The sequence below is a fragment of the Arvicola amphibius genome, chromosome 4 (genome assembly GCF_903992535.2).
Source record: "Arvicola amphibius chromosome 4, mArvAmp1.2, whole genome shotgun sequence".
In the NCBI taxonomy this organism is placed as follows: Eukaryota; Metazoa; Chordata; class Mammalia; order Rodentia; family Cricetidae; genus Arvicola; species Arvicola amphibius.
Window position 1 is genome coordinate 69919645 of NC_052050.1, and position 18688 is coordinate 69938332.

Here is an 18688-nt window from a genome sequence, read left to right on the forward strand (position 1 = left end):
TCTAGCTTCTGTGAGTTAAACTTCCTGTGAGTCATTTACCAGGATAATCACAGCTTTGTTTAAGCTGTAGGATCAGGTGACCCCATCTCTTAAAATCCTTTGATCATTGTGGCAGTCAGGATCTCAGGGGATATTAAACACATCTCCAGTCAAACATTTACAAATGTTCTCAATTTCTCTTATCTGTGAAATGAGCATCTTAGAATCATCCCTTTGAAGAGGTAAAGTTCAGTGTGTGACAGAGAGCAATAGTTCAGCATCCCAATCAAAAGCATGATTACAAACATCTGTACAAAATCAGGCATAGCAGTGCAGAGCACAAGACCTGTCTGGAAATCTCTATTAAAAGGAAAATATTCATGACATCTAAGAATACTCTCAGCTGCCTGGCGGTGGTGGCGCACGCCTTTAATCCCAACACTCGGGAGGCAGAGGCAGGCGGATCTCTGAGTTCGAGGCCAGCCTGGTCTACAAGAGCTAGTTCCAGGACAGGCTCTAGAAACTACAGGGAAACCTTGTCTCGAAAAACCAAAAAAAAAAAAAAAAAAAAAGAATACTCTCAGCTGTAGAAATTTCAAATTCTAGGGCCTGAGAATTATCTTCCTTAGGGCTCTTTTGATGTCACGATTCCTCAGGCTATAGATGAAGGGGTTGGCCATAGGGGTCACCACTGTGAAGATGACAGAAGCCACTGCATCCTGTAGTGAGTAGGAGGAAGAAGGGTGCATATAAACTCCTAGGATCGCCCCATAGAAAAGGCAGACCACAGTGAGGTGGGAACCACAAGTGGACAGGGCTTTCCTTATCCCCTGGACAGAGGGCATCTTCAAGACCTTAGAGCAGATGTAGGAATAGGAAACAACTATGCATACAAATGCCATAAAAAATATCACTCCACCCTCAATAAAGATTGTGACATCATTGATAAAGGTATCAGAACAAGAGAGTTTCAGGACAAGGTAGGGATCACAGAAGAAGTGGGGCACTGCATTGTGGAAACAGAAGGTGAGTCGAACCATGAGGAGAATGTGCAAGAGAGCATGCAGGTTTGTGATGACCCAGGATATGGCCACCAGGAGGACACAGAGTCTGGGCCTCATCATCAGGGTGTAGTGGAGTGGGTGACAAATGGCCACATAGCGGTCATAGGCCATTACACTCAGGAGGAAGCTGTCCATGTTTCCAAATGCGAACAAGAAGTAGATCTGCGTCATACACTCTGTGTAAGAGATGGACTTGCTTCCCACCATGTGGTTCACCAGAGCCTTGGGGACGGTGACTGAGGAAAAGCAAATGTCGACACTGGAGAGGTTGGCCAAGAAGAAGTACATGGGTGTGTGGAGATGAGGGTCACAGCTGACGGCCAGGATGATGAGGAGGTTCCCAGAGATGGTGACCATGTACATCCCCAAGAACATTCCAAAGACAAGCTCTTCTTGTTCTGACTCTTCAGAGAATCCCAGGAGGAGGAATTCTGTGACTGTTGTGTGATTGTCACCACCCATGTCTCCGGAGAAGAAAGTGAGATGCGTATAGAGAAATCATTCACCAACACTTGAAGAAAACTTTTATGCAGTTTGGAAAAGTTTACTCATTAGTGAGAAGTAACTGTTAGTAAAATCCCTTAAAATGTATTTTTATATCAAAGAGTGGTCCATTTGAAAAGACTTAATTCCAATGAATACGAATTTACTGGTATTGTTGTTTGCTTAGTGCCATATTTATACAACAGTTAACTCAGTCTAGTGCCAGAAGCAAAGACCTTCTACATTTTAAGATCTGCATTTTGCTTACAGCCATCTTAAGCTCACAAGTTAAGTAATATACTTACCTCTATCCCCTCTGCAGGGTCTAGGAAATCAACCTGGTATCTTATCTTCTAGTGAGACCTGCAGGCATCAGGCTTCAGAAACAATTAGCATATCCTTTGTTAGTCAACAATCACAGACCCTCAGTATTTCCTTATCAGCTAGGAATGTCTCTGGACCTAAATTCCAGCAGACCTGACACCCCTCTCCTCCCCCTTGCCCGTTTGCTATGAAACAGCTTCTGAGAATTAATAAAGCATGGCTTGATCAGAAATCCTGTCTTACCGTCGTTTCTCGTGTCTCTTGTTCCCTCCATTCCTCTTCCTCCTCTAGGTTTATCAGGGACCCCCGTTTGTATCCAGTTGGCTGGGATAGTCTAGAAACTGGCATGCTGCCTTTCACTGTACACGTGAAGAAACTGAGGAGCGAGCAGCTGGATACCGCATCAAAAATCGCTGATCAATACCAGTGAGAATTCCAAACAAGCTAATAGTCTTGTTCTCTGTGTTACACAGATAAACACACAGACATGCTTGCTCACACATACACAAACACAACCAAACTTTGGTTCAGGAACATGCACAACATGCACATGCATACACAAACACACACATAGATGTCCTGTAGTACAGACATGCACACAGTTTTTTTACATAATGTTTTTCTTTGACCAGGAATTTCTGGGTGTAAATTATCCTCCTGCCTTAACATTAAGTCTGCTGGAACTAAAGGCAGGTACCAATTCCCCAGAAATGTTTATGTTTTGTTAGCTTCCATTTATTAAATTTTAATCAAATGAAAGGTCCCTACTAGTTGTCATGTATGATAAACCCTGTGGTTCTGCTGTGGCTTTTCTGTTTCAGCACAATTGGGAAGACCAACAGGCTTGACAGACTTACCTGGTGGTTGGGCCTTTGCCATCTATCTGCTACTAAGAGGTTTTCACCTCAACTCACTCCTGAGCCATTGCCCAGACCCCTGTGTGCAGTGTTCCCCCCTTTCTGCACTCAGAAGAGGGAGGCATACAGATTCTAAGTGCATTGTTTTTCTACTGGAGGAAAAGGGATTTACAGGTGGATAAAATGCAGATTCACATGCATCCCAAAGACAATCCCCAGGCTAAGACATCTCCATGGTCAGGAGGTCAGGAAAACATCTGGACTGCAATGCCCATGGAGGGATGCAAGGCAATTACAGCTGAGGAGGGAGGAGAGTCACCCTGGGGTGATCAGAGGCCTGGCTGGGGAAGGGGAGGAGAGGAGACAGTGTCAGGAGAAATGGCCTGGCTGCTGGGACAGCACATGACACGGAAATTGATGGCATTGGTTACAGGATGCTCGTGTGGTCCAGACAGCGAGCCGACTGTGGCTGTGAGAGTGGAGTTAGCACAGCGCTGAGATGGGAGTCCAAGGTCACTTCCAGAGCGTTGCCATGGGTGTAGACCAGCGTAACAACAGCAGCAGCAAAGAGCTAGAATGAGGGCTGGGGAGATGGCTCAGTGGGTAAAGCACATGTCATGTAAGTGTAAAGACCTGAGTTCAAATCCCCAGAACCCACCTAAAACTCCACACCATAGAGCACGTCTGCTATCCCAGTGCTTTTATGGTGAAGGGAGAAGCAGAACTCTGTATGGGTGGTGTGACACATGTGTAGCTACACTCATAAACATACATGGACACACACATAGACACACACAATAAAATTTAAAAAGCTAGAATAAGCTTCTAATGGGTCCCTGTGTAATGGATTATAGAAGCAGAGAGATGAGAAACAGAATGATCAATAGTTCATAAAAACAAACAAAACAGTCCTTTGCCTGTAGATGCTAATGATCCTAAAGGCAAACAGAAATAGAAAATGAGGCTGAATGGGATGGAAAGGCAATTTGCTCCAGTGGGGAAAGACCACAGCTAAGGCTCCCTCAGAAGCATTAAGCTGCAGTTATTCCATATTTTCTCATGCTGTGCATTAAGAGATGGTGAACATTGCAATAGTCAGTTACTGGGAATACTAACATATCATGGATTAAGCCCTAGCTGTACAGCTTCCATAGGACCATGCACGGATGCCCCTTTCTTTGATTGACTCTTCAACTCCAGATTTTAGATTTTATTCCACTTCCCCTTAAGCTTCCTTATGAGACAGAATGCAGCTGCCACAACTAATAAAAAAGAACATTCAGGATATATGTTACTATATGCATGCAATATATGTATGTATGTACATTACATATATGTGTATATGTATATATAGGTGTATATATATACATATATATGTGTGTATATATACACACACACATACACACTTAACTGTGCATCTGTTTTGCGGAATGATTTCTGTGAGTCAGGGACTGTTGGGTGTGTCTGAGATGCCAGATGTGTAGGCACGTCTGCATCACTGGGGTTTGAGACCCTGAACCTTAAAAGCTGCTTTGTGTCTGGACTCCAGCAGCAGTCAACACTCTGCTGCCTGGTTTCAGTAGCATCCAAGCAGCCACAGTCTGAGACACCTTCATTATACAACCACACACTCCAGGGGATATGCACAGAACAAATATGAGGACCAGGATAAAATAATGATATTCCATCTCTGTTTCACTGTCTTTTGCTGTCTCTGTGTGTGTCTCTACATCTCTGTCTCTTTCTGTGTCTCTGTGTCTCTCTATGTCTCTGTCTCCTCCCTCCCTCCCTACCTCTCTCTCTCTCTCTCTCTCTCTCTCTCTCTCTCTCTCTCTCTCTCTCTCTCTCTCTCTCCTTCTGATGAAGCTTTTTAATACTATGCATTTATGCTCCGAAACCTCCAAACTCCATTCTGTTCTTGTGCTTCCTCTATCCACGTAGCAGGTCCCCTGTGTCCCTAGAGCAGAGAACCTCACGTAGGAACAAGGCATGGACATGGAGAAATGAGACACTTTTCCTCCTTTGAACTTGTTCAGATGCAGAGGGACTGAATGAAGTTCTTTCTCTATAAGTCATCCCATGGTCTCAAGACCATGGCAGTTTCCTCAGCCTCCTTACCTGGGCGCTCTTGGTTGCTCTCAGATGTCTTCAGAAAAGTTCTGTCTCTGCTGGTGCCATGGTTGAGGCTGGATTTTGATAAATCCACACTTGAAGCTGAGAAGGGAAGGACCTTTCTCCCCAGAAGAAAACATCTAGAATGAGGCATGTGACTCTCTCTGGTCAAGCTTGGATGGCTGGGAGTGAATAAATTGATGCTCCATCCCTGGAGGTGGTGCTGCCGTGAAGATGGAGCCAAGTGTGTGCTCCCCTAGGGTGGATTTCTCAGAGGTTCTAATTAGAGACACAGATGAAGTGTTCACATTCATTGCATTCTGTCTGGGCAATGAATATTAGGATCCTTAGAAAGTCAGTTATTATACAGGCCCACACTGCTAGAGCTCTATCCTTGGTTAATTATTTATAGTTAATCATGTCTGATAAGATGGTGCTTACTATATATATATATATATATATAATGTATAGTACCACAATATATAAATATTATGTATCACACAGCAATACAATATAAAATTTTATCAAGTTACAGTAGAGGTTAAAGTCAGCATCAACTTAATATCAAAATCTAGTGAATACATTACTAGAAATCAGACCACAAATCAAATAATGTCACCATCATTGGTATGGCCTAAAAACAAGATTGGAACCCACTATCTAGTATGAATCAATTACCAAGCCCAATTGTAATGACTTCTAAAATAATTATATGAATGATGTAGAAACAGCACTTGACAAATTCTAAAAATATTAATTAATGTAAAAATTCCCAATATATCCCAAATCAAAGGTCTCCTCAATTTGATGAATGGTTTTTACAAAAAGATTTCATTACAATCAGTAAGGTGCCCAATATTAATCTTTATATGTCATGTATTTCAACTGCTCTTTCTCCAAATGACTTTGCTGTTCTTCTCATTCCCCAATCCAATAATTGTTAGACTAAGCCCATCCATGTACAAGAAGAAATTTTAAGGTATTTGATTTGGCAGCAGTAAATCCATTTGCTGTTTTATATGTAATTTATTTTCTACTGACACTGAGTCTTCTGAATGTTCAGCACCATGGATCTCTCATCATTTGATGCTTCTTTTTCTCCCTTCATCTTCTAGAAAAAGTCAAAATGACTTGTAGGGTGAGCACGATTGCTTAATAGGTTAAGCCATTGTCACCAAGTCTGTTTGATCCCCAGAACATACACTGTCAGAGGAGAGAAGTCACTCCTAAAAGTTGTCCTCTGAGCTGGGCGGTGGTGGCGCACGCCTTTAATCCCAGCACTCGGGAGGCAGAGGAAGGCGGATCTCTGAGTTCGAGGCCAGCCTGGTCTACAAGAGCTAGTTCCAGGACAGGCTCTAGAAAGTACAGGGAAACCCTGTCTCAAAAAACCAAAAAAAAAAAAAAAAAAAAAAGTTGTCCTCTGAACTTCATATGCAAGCATGGAACACATGAACATACACATGAACAAACACAGAGAGAAAACAAGAAAAACGTAATTCTTAAAAAAATCTTGTAGATATTGCCATAAAGACATTTAATACTTTTTTATTGTTTTTCTTTCTTTTCTTTTTGTGGCAGGGTCTCACCACATAGCCCATGATGACTTTGAAATTATTTCTTTTTGTCTCAGGCTTCTAAGAGCTGGAATTAAAGATCTCAGTCTATACAGAGGTGGGCAGTAAGAACTGCAAACATTAGCACTCCATGGTGTGGCTAAGGGAAAGGAAGGTTTCTATTGTTGATCTGAGAGAAAGACCTCGTTTTGCTACTTCCTGTGTGTGGATGAAAATGTGATCAATCAACATCCTGTTCCTGCTGCCGTGCCATCATGCCTTCCTTGCCATTAAGGGCTCTCCCTCTGCAACTGTGAGACAACACGAACTGTTTCTTCTCTAAGTTGCTTTGGTCTTGAGGTTTTATTACAGCATCAGAAAACAAGTTCAGATCTCTTAGCACAGGGAGATTCTAATTTTTTTTCTCATTTCCTGTACAGATTAGGATGGGAAGATTCTATCTCCAGGGAATTATCAGGGCTGCTGGGGGCTCTCAAGTCAACCTAATAATTCAAATGATCCCTTCTCTACTGTGCCTGCCCCTGCTCTTGCCTTTGTTGTAGTCACTGGACATAGAGATTTTTATTGTAAGCGTGGTCCTGTCAGCATTTTCAGAAACAATGCAGATATCATTTCATAGGTGGGACACTGAGAATGATAACGCCCCAGCTGCATGTGGTATGTGAGGAGAAACTTCTTTCTCAGACCTCTGGCAGCTCTCTTGGGTTAGTTTGGGATCCCTGGCAACGCTACTGGGAACTACCATTTCTCCCATGCATAATTTAGGAGTCTGTCGCTTAATTTCTAATATTTGGTATTACTTCTAGATATATTATTGGTATTTCTTCTTGATTGACTTTTGTTTTGGTCAAAAATTATAATCTGTGAGGTGTGGTGTGTGTGTGTTGCATACATATATGTGTGTCCAGTTGTGTCCACATGTGGATGCTAGAGCAGGATGTCTAGTGTCTTCCTTTATAAATCTCTAGTTTATTGTCCTAAGATAGGTCTTTCACTAAACCAGAGCTTGCCGCTTCAGGGGGTTTACTGGCCAGCAAGCTCCTGGGACCCACCAGCCGCCGTCTCACAATGCTGGGGTTAGAGCATTCACAGCCTTGTTGCCTTCCTTTGTGGGGTCTGGGGATGTGACGATTCCAATTCAGGTCCCCAAACCTGCGGAGCAAGCACCCTTCCCCACCAAACCATCTACCTTGCCCTGAGCCTGGTAAAGTCATGTGATCCGTGTCCACTTGAAAGTACAGTGTAGTTTCATGGCAAGTGATATTGAACTGCTTAATGCTGTGTTCGGTTCTTTTCACCATTGCTGGCCTTTTAATTTATGTGTACAATTCCTGAGAGAGTTTTATTTCTGTCGATTTTTATTTCACATGCATTGTGAGCTTTAATTTTGAGTGCACATACATTTTCAGCTTGCACTGTCTTTCTTATGAATAGAAACTTCTTTTTTTTAGGCTAGGAATAGTTTCAAAGTGTATTTTTTGTCTAATGTTAACATAAAACCATGTCATTTTTTATAAATTTTCTGTTCGTGTGGCATACATGTTTCCCTCTTTCACCTCCAATCACTGATAGAGTTTCACCAGATACTTTGTCTAGTTCTTTAAGTTGTTTTCAAGGAGATAATAAACCCATTAGAGTTATTCTAGAGCCTCTCCGTTTTTAAGAGCCCCTCACATGCATATTCAAGTGAATCTAATTTTTCCCACTAGGTTAACCTCTCCCTTTTAATATGAGTGATTAATCGACTTATATTGAGTGTGGTTACTGATTAAAAATATCATCTACTTATGCCATCAGGTGTTTCTTTTATAAGTTCTCCCCTCACCATATCTTTCATCAGTGCCATATTTTTAGAAGTTAGTTCTTTGTAGCATGCCAATTTGACTCCCTTTCTCTCTCTTACTGCTTATTTTCAAGTTAGTTTCTTAGTGGCTGTCTTGAAATTGTAACAACTGACTTGTAATGAAGCTAACTTAAGATTTATTAGGATATACTTTTTATTAAAGATCTATTTCTTCCGGTCATGGTGGTGCACACCTTTAAATCCCAGCACTTAAGAGGTAGAGGCCAGGAGATCTCTGTGAGTTCCAGGTCAGCCTGACCTACACAGTGAGACCCTGTCTGTGTCTGAGTACTATGTTGTGTTAGTGGTATTAGGCTATCCCTACTTGGGGGTGTCATTGATATTTCTGCTTGTTCAAAAGTGGACCTGTCCAGCTGTCAATTTTCCAAGCTAGTTTACTGACTGGTGACCATCAGGCCTCTCAGGTGTGTAACATTTATGTCTGTGCACATATATGTTCATGTATGTGTGTGTGTGCATGGAAGCCTTAATTATGTGTGGTCCTCAAAGAAACTCTTTCACTTTCTCTGCAGTCAGTTGGTGCACCAACAAAGCTTTCTTCTAGTGGACTGATAAAGCCCTGGTGACAATCGGGGAAAAATATAGGGAAATGTTGCTGTCTCTTTAAATTTTCTAATGAATGCCACTCAGGGAGGGTAGTCTCTGCTGCCTGTGTGGGGGACAAGGTAGTTACCCATAGCCTTCCCTCAGGGACAACGGCCAGCCCCACTGGGCAAGTGGACGGCTGTCCATGCAAACACAGTCGGGCTAAGCAATGGAGAGAGGTGGGAGCCACCCTCTTACCAAAGAGCTATGGCCATTTCTCAAGAAGCAATACTGGGTTTTTTTTTTTCATGCTTGAGCAGGGTATGGAGTTCTGAACTGGTCCGTGTGATTGGCATTCTGCTTTACCTTCTGTTAGAGGCAGAAATCAACCCCTAGAGATTTCCAACCCACTTCTATTGCACCTGGGTCCAATTCCAAACTTTTCTATTCAGATCAACCAAACTTTTTGCATATTCACTAAACTGGTTACAGAAATGTAAGTACTGAATAGTATGTGTTCTATCAGAATATATGATAAATGTCTATGTCCATGAAAGCTTAGTACCAGTCTTTACGGTTCCTGACATATTTGGGCGGGTATTGTCTTATTTACAGTTCCTTCCCTTCTCAGTCCTAGAGGTTAAAAAAGCCAGAGCCTCAGAGCTCAGGCTGGCAATGAACTTGCATCTTCCTGGCTCAGTGTCCTATGTGCTGGCATCATAGTCATGGGTCCCTACACCCGGCTCTTCCCGTGCTTCGTGTTGTATGAATTGTGGAGGGAAATCTGAGGGGGAATGTGAAGAAAGCTGGTTTGAACTGGCACCATGGGAGCTCTGAGTGGCTGCTAAGAGCTGTCTCCAAATGGTGAATCGATGTTTCAGGAAACTGTTAGGCAGGGAGCGGGAGGAGTGCATCCCAGGAGTCATGGCAGCAGAAGAGAAGGCTCCTCGTGGTGGAAGCTGTTGCTAAGGGAGTCTGGAAGCACCCCGAATGTGAGTATCTTTGTCAGACTTCCCTGCTGATGCCTGGCGTACTGATGAGCTACATCTGGATGAACACCATGAAATCTGAAGACTGCAATCACAGTGATTGCCCATTACAGTTACTCTGTGTCTGACACACCACACACAAGCATTTAAAAAGGTATTTGTTTCTTGAGTAACCACTGAGGTGATTCAAAGTAGGAACCAAGCATATTGTCCCTCACCATCATCCAAGTGCCACCCGAGAAGCTATTCATGGGCCCAGGGAGCATTCCAGGACATATGCTTGGCCCTCTACCTGCATGGCTGGCTTGTTATGCAACTATCAAAGGGTCAGAAATGGAAACAGAACCAATACCCAATAGACCGTTTTCTGTACAAACAACTACCACGTATTCTTTCACCCCAGACTGGGACCAGGAACAAAATAGGATGTTTTCGTCTTTCTATTTCCTTCATGCTTCCCAGCATTTGGTAATTTATTTTTCTATTTCAATAAAGTCTTGGATACTTCTAAAGATCGTTAGTGATTCTATGGACCTGGATAGGTTAATTTCTTTGTGATTCAATTTCCTTGAACTGTAGATGGGAATAGTATATCAATGGAAGTGTGAGCCTCAAGTAAGATAATACAGAGATAAACCAGGCATGGTGGCACACACCTTAAGTCCCAGTACTCAGGAGGTAGGGGAAGGCAGATCTCTGTGAGTTCAAGATCAGTCTCCTCTACGTAGCAAGTTCCAGAGCAGCCAGGGTTACATAGTGAGACTCAGTCTTAAAACAAACAAACACATTTGATGCAGAGATAATCTGTAACATATTATAATTATTCAATAAGTATTAGCATATATTTCATTCAAAATTATGCTGCAAAGATCATTTGTAAAACTTCATTATTTCACGTGACCCTCAGAAGGCATATGAGTCCAGAGTCATACTAGCACCTCTTAATGTACTACTAGCATTAAAATTTAAATAAAAATTACTAGCATTTAATACTAGTCCTACTAACATTAAAAAATGTCTACTAGCATCTTTTAATACTCTAGACACAGCCATGGGAAGCACATTGAGGTGTCACATGAGGTCAGCAAACAGATTCATCTAAACCCCTCTCTTGTGTTTTTCTCTAAAATAAAGGTCACAGGATTCATTCTAGATGTAGACAATAAATTCATAATTTTATGACTATTCATCGGTATTGTATTTACAGACACCAAGATGAGCATATGAATATACTCATCACAGCCTCCATTGCTCCCCTATTAGTCTTCTCTGTTCTAAAACTTCGAGCTGTAGAATTTCGAAGAACTGAGTCTCCTAAACATGAGTTTCCTTAGGGCTCCTTTGACATCGTGATTCCTCAGGCTGTAGATGAAGGGATTGACCATGGGCGTCACCACTGTGAAAAAGGCAGTGGCCACCATGTCTTGCACTGAATATGTAGATGAAGGGTGCATATAGACCCCCAGAATCGCCCCATAGAAAAGGCAGACCACAGTGAGGTGGGACCCACATGTGGACAGGACTTTTCTTATCCCCTGAACAGACGGGAACTTCAGTACACGGGAGAGGATATAGGCATATGAGACAGTGATGCACATGAATGGTGTGGCAGAGGTCAGCCCACCCACAGTGAAGGCTGTGACATCATTGATAAAGGTGTCAGAACAAGAGAGCTTCAGGATAGGATATGGGTCACAGAAGAAGTGGTGCACTGCATTGTGGGAACAGAAGGTGAGTCGAACCATGAGGAGAGTGTGCAAGAGAGCATGCAGGTTTGTGATGACCCATGATATGGCCACCAGGAGGACACAGAGTCTGGGCCTCATCATCAGGGTGTAGTGGAGTGGGTGACAAATGGCCATGTACCGGTCATAAGCCATCACGCTCAGGAGGAAGCTGTCCATGTTGATGAATGTGATAAAGAAATAGATCTGGGTCATGCACTCTGTGTAAGAGATGGACTTGCTTCCCACCATGTAGTTCACCAGTGCCTTGGGGATGGTGACTGAGGAAAAGCAGATGTCGACGCTGGAGAGGTTAGCCAAGAAGAAGTACATGGGTGTGTGGAGATGAGGGTCACAGCTGATGGCCAGGATGATGAGGAGGTTCCCAGAGATGGTGACCATGTACATCCCCAAGAACAGCCCAAAGACAAGCTCTTCTTGTTCTGACTGTTCAGAGAATCCCAGGAGGAGGAATTCTGTGGCTGTCGTCTGGTTCTTTTTGCCCATATCTGTGGGGTAGAAAGTTCCATCTCAAGGTAAGATTGGAGGTCAAATCTTAAGCAAAAACACCATAAATTTGGAAGAGCTTAGTTGTTGGCTGAGAATTTACTAAAACTGAGTAGTCTGCCTAATTTTACAGAAGAGGATAGTTAATTTTAATAAAATCTGATTACAATAGCTGTGCTCTTCTTCACTCCTGTTTGCATGTGTAGGGTCTTTCCTGTGCTAACCCTTCCTTAGCCTGATAATTGTGGCATCACACTGCACTTTATAAGTGAAAAAACTGAAGATTGAGGTGAGAGGTGATTCATCCAAATTCACAGAGCCAATAAAAGTGACTGCTTTAAACCAGTGGATATATCATGTTGTTATCGTCTCTTTATGCTATTATTAAAAATTTAACCCAGAGGTAAATCTATATCTGATGCCACAGTAGAATCCTGAAGATTTTGTCTGTGATTTTTCTATTTTTTTTTTTCAGAAACTGGAATCTTTGTGGGGTCGAGAGGCCAGCTAACAGTTTTTTAATATTTATTTATTTATTATGTATACAGTATTCTGTCTGTGTGTATGTCTGCAGGCCAGAAGAGGGCACCAGACCCCATTACAGATGGTTGTGAGCCACCATGTGGTTGCTGGGAATTGAACTCAGGACCTTTGGAAGAGCAGGCAATGCTCTTAACCTCTGAGCCATCTCTCCAGCCCCAGTTAACAGTTTTGTTCGGAGTCTTACCTGCCCTTACGTTGTCGTCTGTCTGCTGTTGGATGCGCTGAGCTGTGTACAAGGCATTTGTCCTCCTTCCTGCGGTCAGAAGAGGAAGGGCAGATGCCTCAAGCCGCTGGATATTCTTTCTATTTGAAGAAAGAGATTTACAGACTGAAAAAGAGCAAACTCACACGGAGTAGCTAAAAATAAACTTCAAGACTATAAAACCAGTCCAATTAAGGAAAGCCTCTGAAGACTGTGACTACTGCATCTCTGTAAAGATTCGGGGTGCTTAGATGGGGAGGAAGGGGAATTGGTCTCCCTTGGAAAAGGAAAGAGGCAGAGATGGCTGTGTGTGGTATGGTCTGTCTGCTGGGATGGGGGTGCACTAGTGAACATTTTGAGAGGACTGACTAGTGTGCCTTCACTCGGGAAGCAATGAGTCAGCCACCGACAGGAGTCATGTCAGGGGAATTAAGCCAAAATGCTGAGATGTGAAGTCACCTAGCCTGGATTAACACCCAGACCTGGGTTAAGATGGGGAGTACTAGAAAAAACAGAAACATGGCTAACATGCTCCTTAGAAGGTGAGGGGTGAAAGCCAGGGAGAAGACCCAATTGGTAAAGTGCCTGCCATCAGGCCTGGCGACCTGAGTTCAAGAAGCAGGACCCATGTGATGGACAGAGAGAGCCAACATGTTATTCTCTGACCTCCACATGTGTACTATGGCCTGTGCATGCATGCTCTTACACACAAATCAACATAATAAGAATAGTTTTAAAAGACTTTGAGGGCTGAAGGGGTGACAGGTGACATCATACACAGAATAGAGTACCAGTTCAGGATTCATTAGCTTCTGGTCTTCTGGCTAGATCCCACAGCGCTATCAGAGATAGAGAGGGGCAGTAGGATTTCAAGGGAGGAGTCTCATGTTTGAAAATCATGCGGGACTTCCACTAGCCTGGATGTTCTCGGTACAGCACCTCTGTTGATGTAGATTGGCCATAGGAGGCTGAGTTCTTAGACAATATATCATTTCATGGTTTAAACCCCGAACAAGTTAACCCTCCATAGGAAGTCACACACCACACCACACCACACCACACCACACCATGTTCCCAACTCCTCTCAAGGATTGCATGTGCTTTGGGCATACCCTGTAATAGAATTCTGCACCACCACCTCCTCCGCAGCCTCCTCACAGGGAGAGAGTGCTTTTGTGTGACTTCAATACTCTGTTTTTGTCCATTATCTCTGATAAGCTGAGCTAGTGTATGTTTGTATGAGACAGCAGGCATATCTGCATCATTGTTAGTGATTCTGGACCATAAAATCAAGTCTGCTTAATCCTCAGGTTTAGGTCCAAGCCATGACACCTCTGTGGGGCTCAGGAGGACGTCTAAGTGGCCCGACTCCGAGATACTGTATTGTATAGCTGGCACTAAAGAGGAAAAAGAGGTCAAACAATGGGCACACATGGAAATGAGAGGATGAACAGGTTTCCTTGTGTGCCTGAGGTATTCAAGAATGTAGGGAAGTGAGCTTCTTGACTCGGAGCTTCTAGCCGTGCTTAAGGGTAGCCGTGTGCTCTGTTTAGCAATTTGTACTCTTCTGTTTCCACCCTGGGTGTGTTTTTGCTACACTCTCAGCAGGGAGTGCACCTTGACAGGAAAATGCTGGCCTGTATGAGGAAGCACTGGCTCTTTCTCCTTTGAGCTTGGTGAAATGCAGAGGAACTGGGTAGGTCGGTCTGTCTTTGTTTTTCTCAATATCATTTCATGTGTTGGAATCTATGTGAACCTGTCTGCTGTTGGAGGTGAAGGTGCCCTCCCTCACTGCTTCCGTGGCCCCTCTCACCTGCCTTTCTCTGCTGCTGTCAGGGCCTCCACGGAGTCCCCATCTCTGCTGGTTCTGTGTTTGACCCTGGAGGATGGAAAGTCAATAGTTGGCGTTGAAAACCGAGGGGCTTTTCCTCACTGGAAAAACATGTGATTCCCTCTGGTCAAGCTTGGGTGGTTGGAAACTAAAAGGCAGAATCTCTATCCCTTGAGAGCCAGCGTAAAGATCGCTGCCAAAATAGAGAGCCCCTTGGGCTGAGGCCTCAAAAGTCCTCATTAGGGGCACGCGCTAAGAAGTCACTGTTTATATCCTTCCCACACTCAGAAAATGGGCCTACAGAGGCGCTTTCCGTTCTTCCTTGAATGTTTTTAATTGTTTGCTTTATTAACTTATTAGTTTTAGTGAAATAATGGCTTTCATCCTGATACATATAATATCATATATGTATGATAGAATGTGTATCACTGTACTTTGCTCATGTCCCTTATCATCCTCTATGTCCATGACTTACCTCCTTGCCAATAACCCCTTCCTCAAATAGTCTTTGTCTACTTTAAGGTCTTATATATGCTTATATACACATATACAGGTCATATATACACACATATATTTAAATCTGTATCCACATCAAAGGACACATGACATTCACCCTTCTTCCCCTGTTGGTCTCCCTTGTTCTTCCCCCTACACTGCTGTTAGACCCCTCACTCTTCCCTCAGTTCTGCATTTTCTTAAATATTCAAAGAAGACACCTTTTGAATTATACTAAAGTGCAATTAGTGTTTTTGAATCATACTTTTGATGATGTTGCTACAAAATCTTTGCCTAATTCAAGATCAAAAATATATTCTTATTTTTTTCCCCTAGAAATGTATCATTTTGGGGTCAAGTGGTGGTGGCACACGCCTTTAGTCACAGGACTCGGGAGGCAGAGGTGGGAGGATCTCTGTGAGTTTGAGGTCAGTCTGGTCTACAGAGTGAGTTCCAAGGCAGGCTCCAAAGCTACACAGAGAAACCCTGTCTCGGAAAACCCCATAAAAAGGAAAGAAAGAAAGAAAGAAAGAAAGAAAGAAAGAAAGAAAGAAAGAAAGAAAGAAGAATAGAGGAATGTTGAGAACTGTGGACCCCAAGACCCTGAATTTCCTGTAAAAAAAAAAAAAAAAAAAAAAAAAAAAACTTGTTTTTCCTATGCTTGCAGCTGCCCTGAGCACAAGACAGGGTAGTGGTTCCTGGTGGGCTTGCAGCTAAGAGTTGGAGCATGGTCATTAGTCAAGGAAACTCTATATAAGCTCCCCTGGAACACAATAAAGTTGGCATTCTTGATTCAAGGGGGCATTCTTGGCATTCTTGTTTCAAGGATGACCCATGTCTCTGTCTCTGTGTGTGTGTGTTTCAATCTCCAGCTCCTTGCCCATGGCGCATAGCGTGTAGAGCTGGTTTTGCACTATAGAAGAAAAGAAATGTTTCATTTTAACTTTTCTTGCTATATCTGTTTCACTTTGAGTTAATTTTGTATATAATGTGAAGCTGTGTTGAGTAGTTTTAATATGGTTATTTAATTATTATGACTATTTGTCTAGAAATTATACCCTTCTATTGAATTGCTTGGGTGACTTTGCATCACGTGCATTGGTCAGGTGGGTTAAATGTGGTCCATTGCTCTATGTGTCTATGCTTTTGTTAACCGTCTGTGACTTTTTAGTAAGTCATGAGATACGGTGATAGGAATCCCCAGTCGTGTTATTTTTCAAGTTGTGCGATTTTAGTTCATTTCCCATAGCAAAAGTAAGAACAGTTTGTCTGTATCTCGAAAAACAAATTCTTCTGTGTGATGTGGTTTGGCTCATGGAAACCCTGTGTATTTGTCTTGAGAACAGATGATTTCCTACAGATAAGGGGTTTTGAAGTCTTTCTCTTTTTCTCCCCTTATCAGGTTTCCTTTTGGTTTGTTTTCGGAAGGCATATAGACCTTGCATGCACTAGTTTAGATTTCATATTTTTAAAATAATTTTTATTTATTTTTTGAGACAGGGTGTCACTGTTTAGAATTGGCTGGCCTGAAATTTGCTGTGCAGTCCAGACTGTCCTGCTTCTGCTTCCCAAGGACAGATTAAAGGCTCGCACCACGACACCAGCTCAAATGATTTTATACTATTGTAGTGTATCGCTTAAAAAACTATAACGTTCCATCTGTTCAACATTGCTTGTGTATCAAGATGATGAGTTTTGACTTATGTCCTGCCACTGTCTGTTAGCTAACCGTGTAGTTAGAGTCAACTGTCATTTGACACAGCCCAGAGTCACCTGGGAAGGTGAAACTTCAGCCTCCTCTAATAGAGGACTCTAACCTGTGCAGCAAACACACCCTTCAGCCCCAGACTGCTTTTGACCATGGTGTTTATCACAGCCACAGAGACTAAACCAGGATGCTTGCCTAACTATGGAATTAGACGTTTGGTAAACTTTATGTTTGTTTCTTTCTTTGCAGTAATAAAAACAATATTTGTAAAGATGTTAAAGGAAGTCACATTATCTACAGACAGGATGAGATTTTATTTTTTTTTTCTTTTCAACTATGTATCTTTTCCTGTCTTGCTGCACTGGGTAGTATTTCTACTCCAATGTTTTATAGGAGAAGAGCTGTGGATGTTACTTTCCTTTGAGGCATATTCAGTATTTCATCTTAGATACGTTTACGTTGTATTTGTTGCTGTTGTTTAGATGAGTTTTTTTTCTTTCCTTTTGCCCTGCTGAGAATTGGACCTTGGGTGTGCCAGGCAAGCACTGTACCCCCAGCTATATTCCTAGCTCTGGCTCTATGTGTTTAGTAAATGCTTTTTGTTAGGTAGATGAGTCCTTTGATTTGGAATACATTAGGGATTTCTATAATTAATTTTTCTCTTGTTAATTCTCTCCTGCATCAATCCCTATGATCACAATACCATCCATTACAATGGATATATTTGATAAATTATGAATTCCTTTAATGAATGGTGCCTCTGATATAGGTTCCATTCTTTATTTTCTTTTATCCATATTGATGCTGATGATATTGGTGAGTCTGTGGCTTGATTTCTTATAGTATGGAAATTTCAGGATTAAGACTATACTGGCCTCATATAGGTATAGGAAGCTTTTGTGCTGCTGCATTTTCTCAGTTTATGAAATATCAATATTAATACCAACAGAATTATCCATGCCTGGAGTTTTGACTTTAGAAGATATAATTATAATTAAAATTCCATTAATACAGTCACTAAGTTGTTTCTTTTTATTTAGGTGGGCACCTTTTGATAAAGTTTTCTTTTCCCGTGGAATTTGCCCATTTTGTCTAATTTGTCACATTGATCCCAGTAGAAATGGGACTAATACTGCTAACCTTCCGAGTGCTTCCCAGGCCTGCACAGAGAGCCCTGGGTCTGATGCACAGAGCCACAAAAACCAGATGAAGCACACCTGTATCCCCAGCCCTGAAGAGGTAGAAGCAGAAGGATCTGAAGTTCAAGGTTACCTCAAGGTCATCACCCAAAGCAGATTCAAGGGCAGCCTGAGCAACATGATGAACTGTTTCAAAAAAACGATTCTAATTCTCTTTTGACTGTCTCTGGGATGTAGGTGCACACTGTGTTATTCCTGACAGCTGCTCTTACTTCAGTTGTTGGAGGACAGCAGAGATGACTAGGTTTTACTTCCGTGAACTCTTTTTCTAGCTTGGCATTCTTGGCTGTTTGCAATCCTTGAGGCTTCTGATGGCTGTCTCCAGTTGAGTGTCTCTTTAAATGCCTGGCTCAAAAGGAAAAAAGAAAGGGCAGGGGAAGAATTAAAGTGTAAGAAATAATGATGCTCGCTTCATACTGGGAGTCCTGGAGGAGACGCAGCAGTGAAGTGGACAGTTCAGCTTTGGACCTTGCAGAATCGCAAGTCTGCTCAGAGAAAAAGCAAAAATGGCTGGCACGCGGATTTAGTGCCAAACAGTAGTTTTGACATTCTTAGCTGCACTTCTTTGCCCCCTGAATTCCTCATAGGCTGGCCTCTGCAGGGTGATGCCACACTCCCTCGTGTCTAGCATAGTCTCCACCCCAGATTCCCCATTTCCAGCAGCCTAATATTCCCCTCTTTTCTGATACATGGGCGCAATACTACCTA

At 42.5% G+C, this 18688-nt stretch overlaps 2 protein-coding genes across 2 annotated transcripts; both read right to left on the minus strand.

The window, feature by feature from the left end:
• Positions 1-581: 581 nt before the first annotated feature.
• Positions 582-1505, minus strand: LOC119813088 (olfactory receptor 1361-like). Its single transcript, XM_038328205.1, has one exon. The coding sequence runs from the start codon at positions 1503-1505 to the stop codon at positions 582-584; it is 924 nt and encodes a 307-aa protein (XP_038184133.1).
• A 9540-nt stretch (positions 1506-11045) lies between these two features.
• On the minus strand, positions 11046-12002 carry LOC119811498 (olfactory receptor 1361-like). Its single transcript, XM_038325425.1, has one exon. It carries the CDS (start codon positions 12000-12002, stop codon positions 11046-11048), a length of 957 nt encoding a protein of 318 aa, XP_038181353.1.
• Between the last annotated feature and the right edge of the window lie 6686 nt (positions 12003-18688).

What these genes read in the sequence shown, in the direction of transcription:
- LOC119813088 (XM_038328205.1), bottom strand. Translation starts at nt 1,505, where the DNA reads ATGGGTGGTGACAATCACACAACAGTCACAGAATTCCTCCTCCTGGGA.
- LOC119811498 (XM_038325425.1), bottom strand. Translation starts at nt 12,002, where the DNA reads ATGGGCAAAAAGAACCAGACGACAGCCACAGAATTCCTCCTCCTGGGA.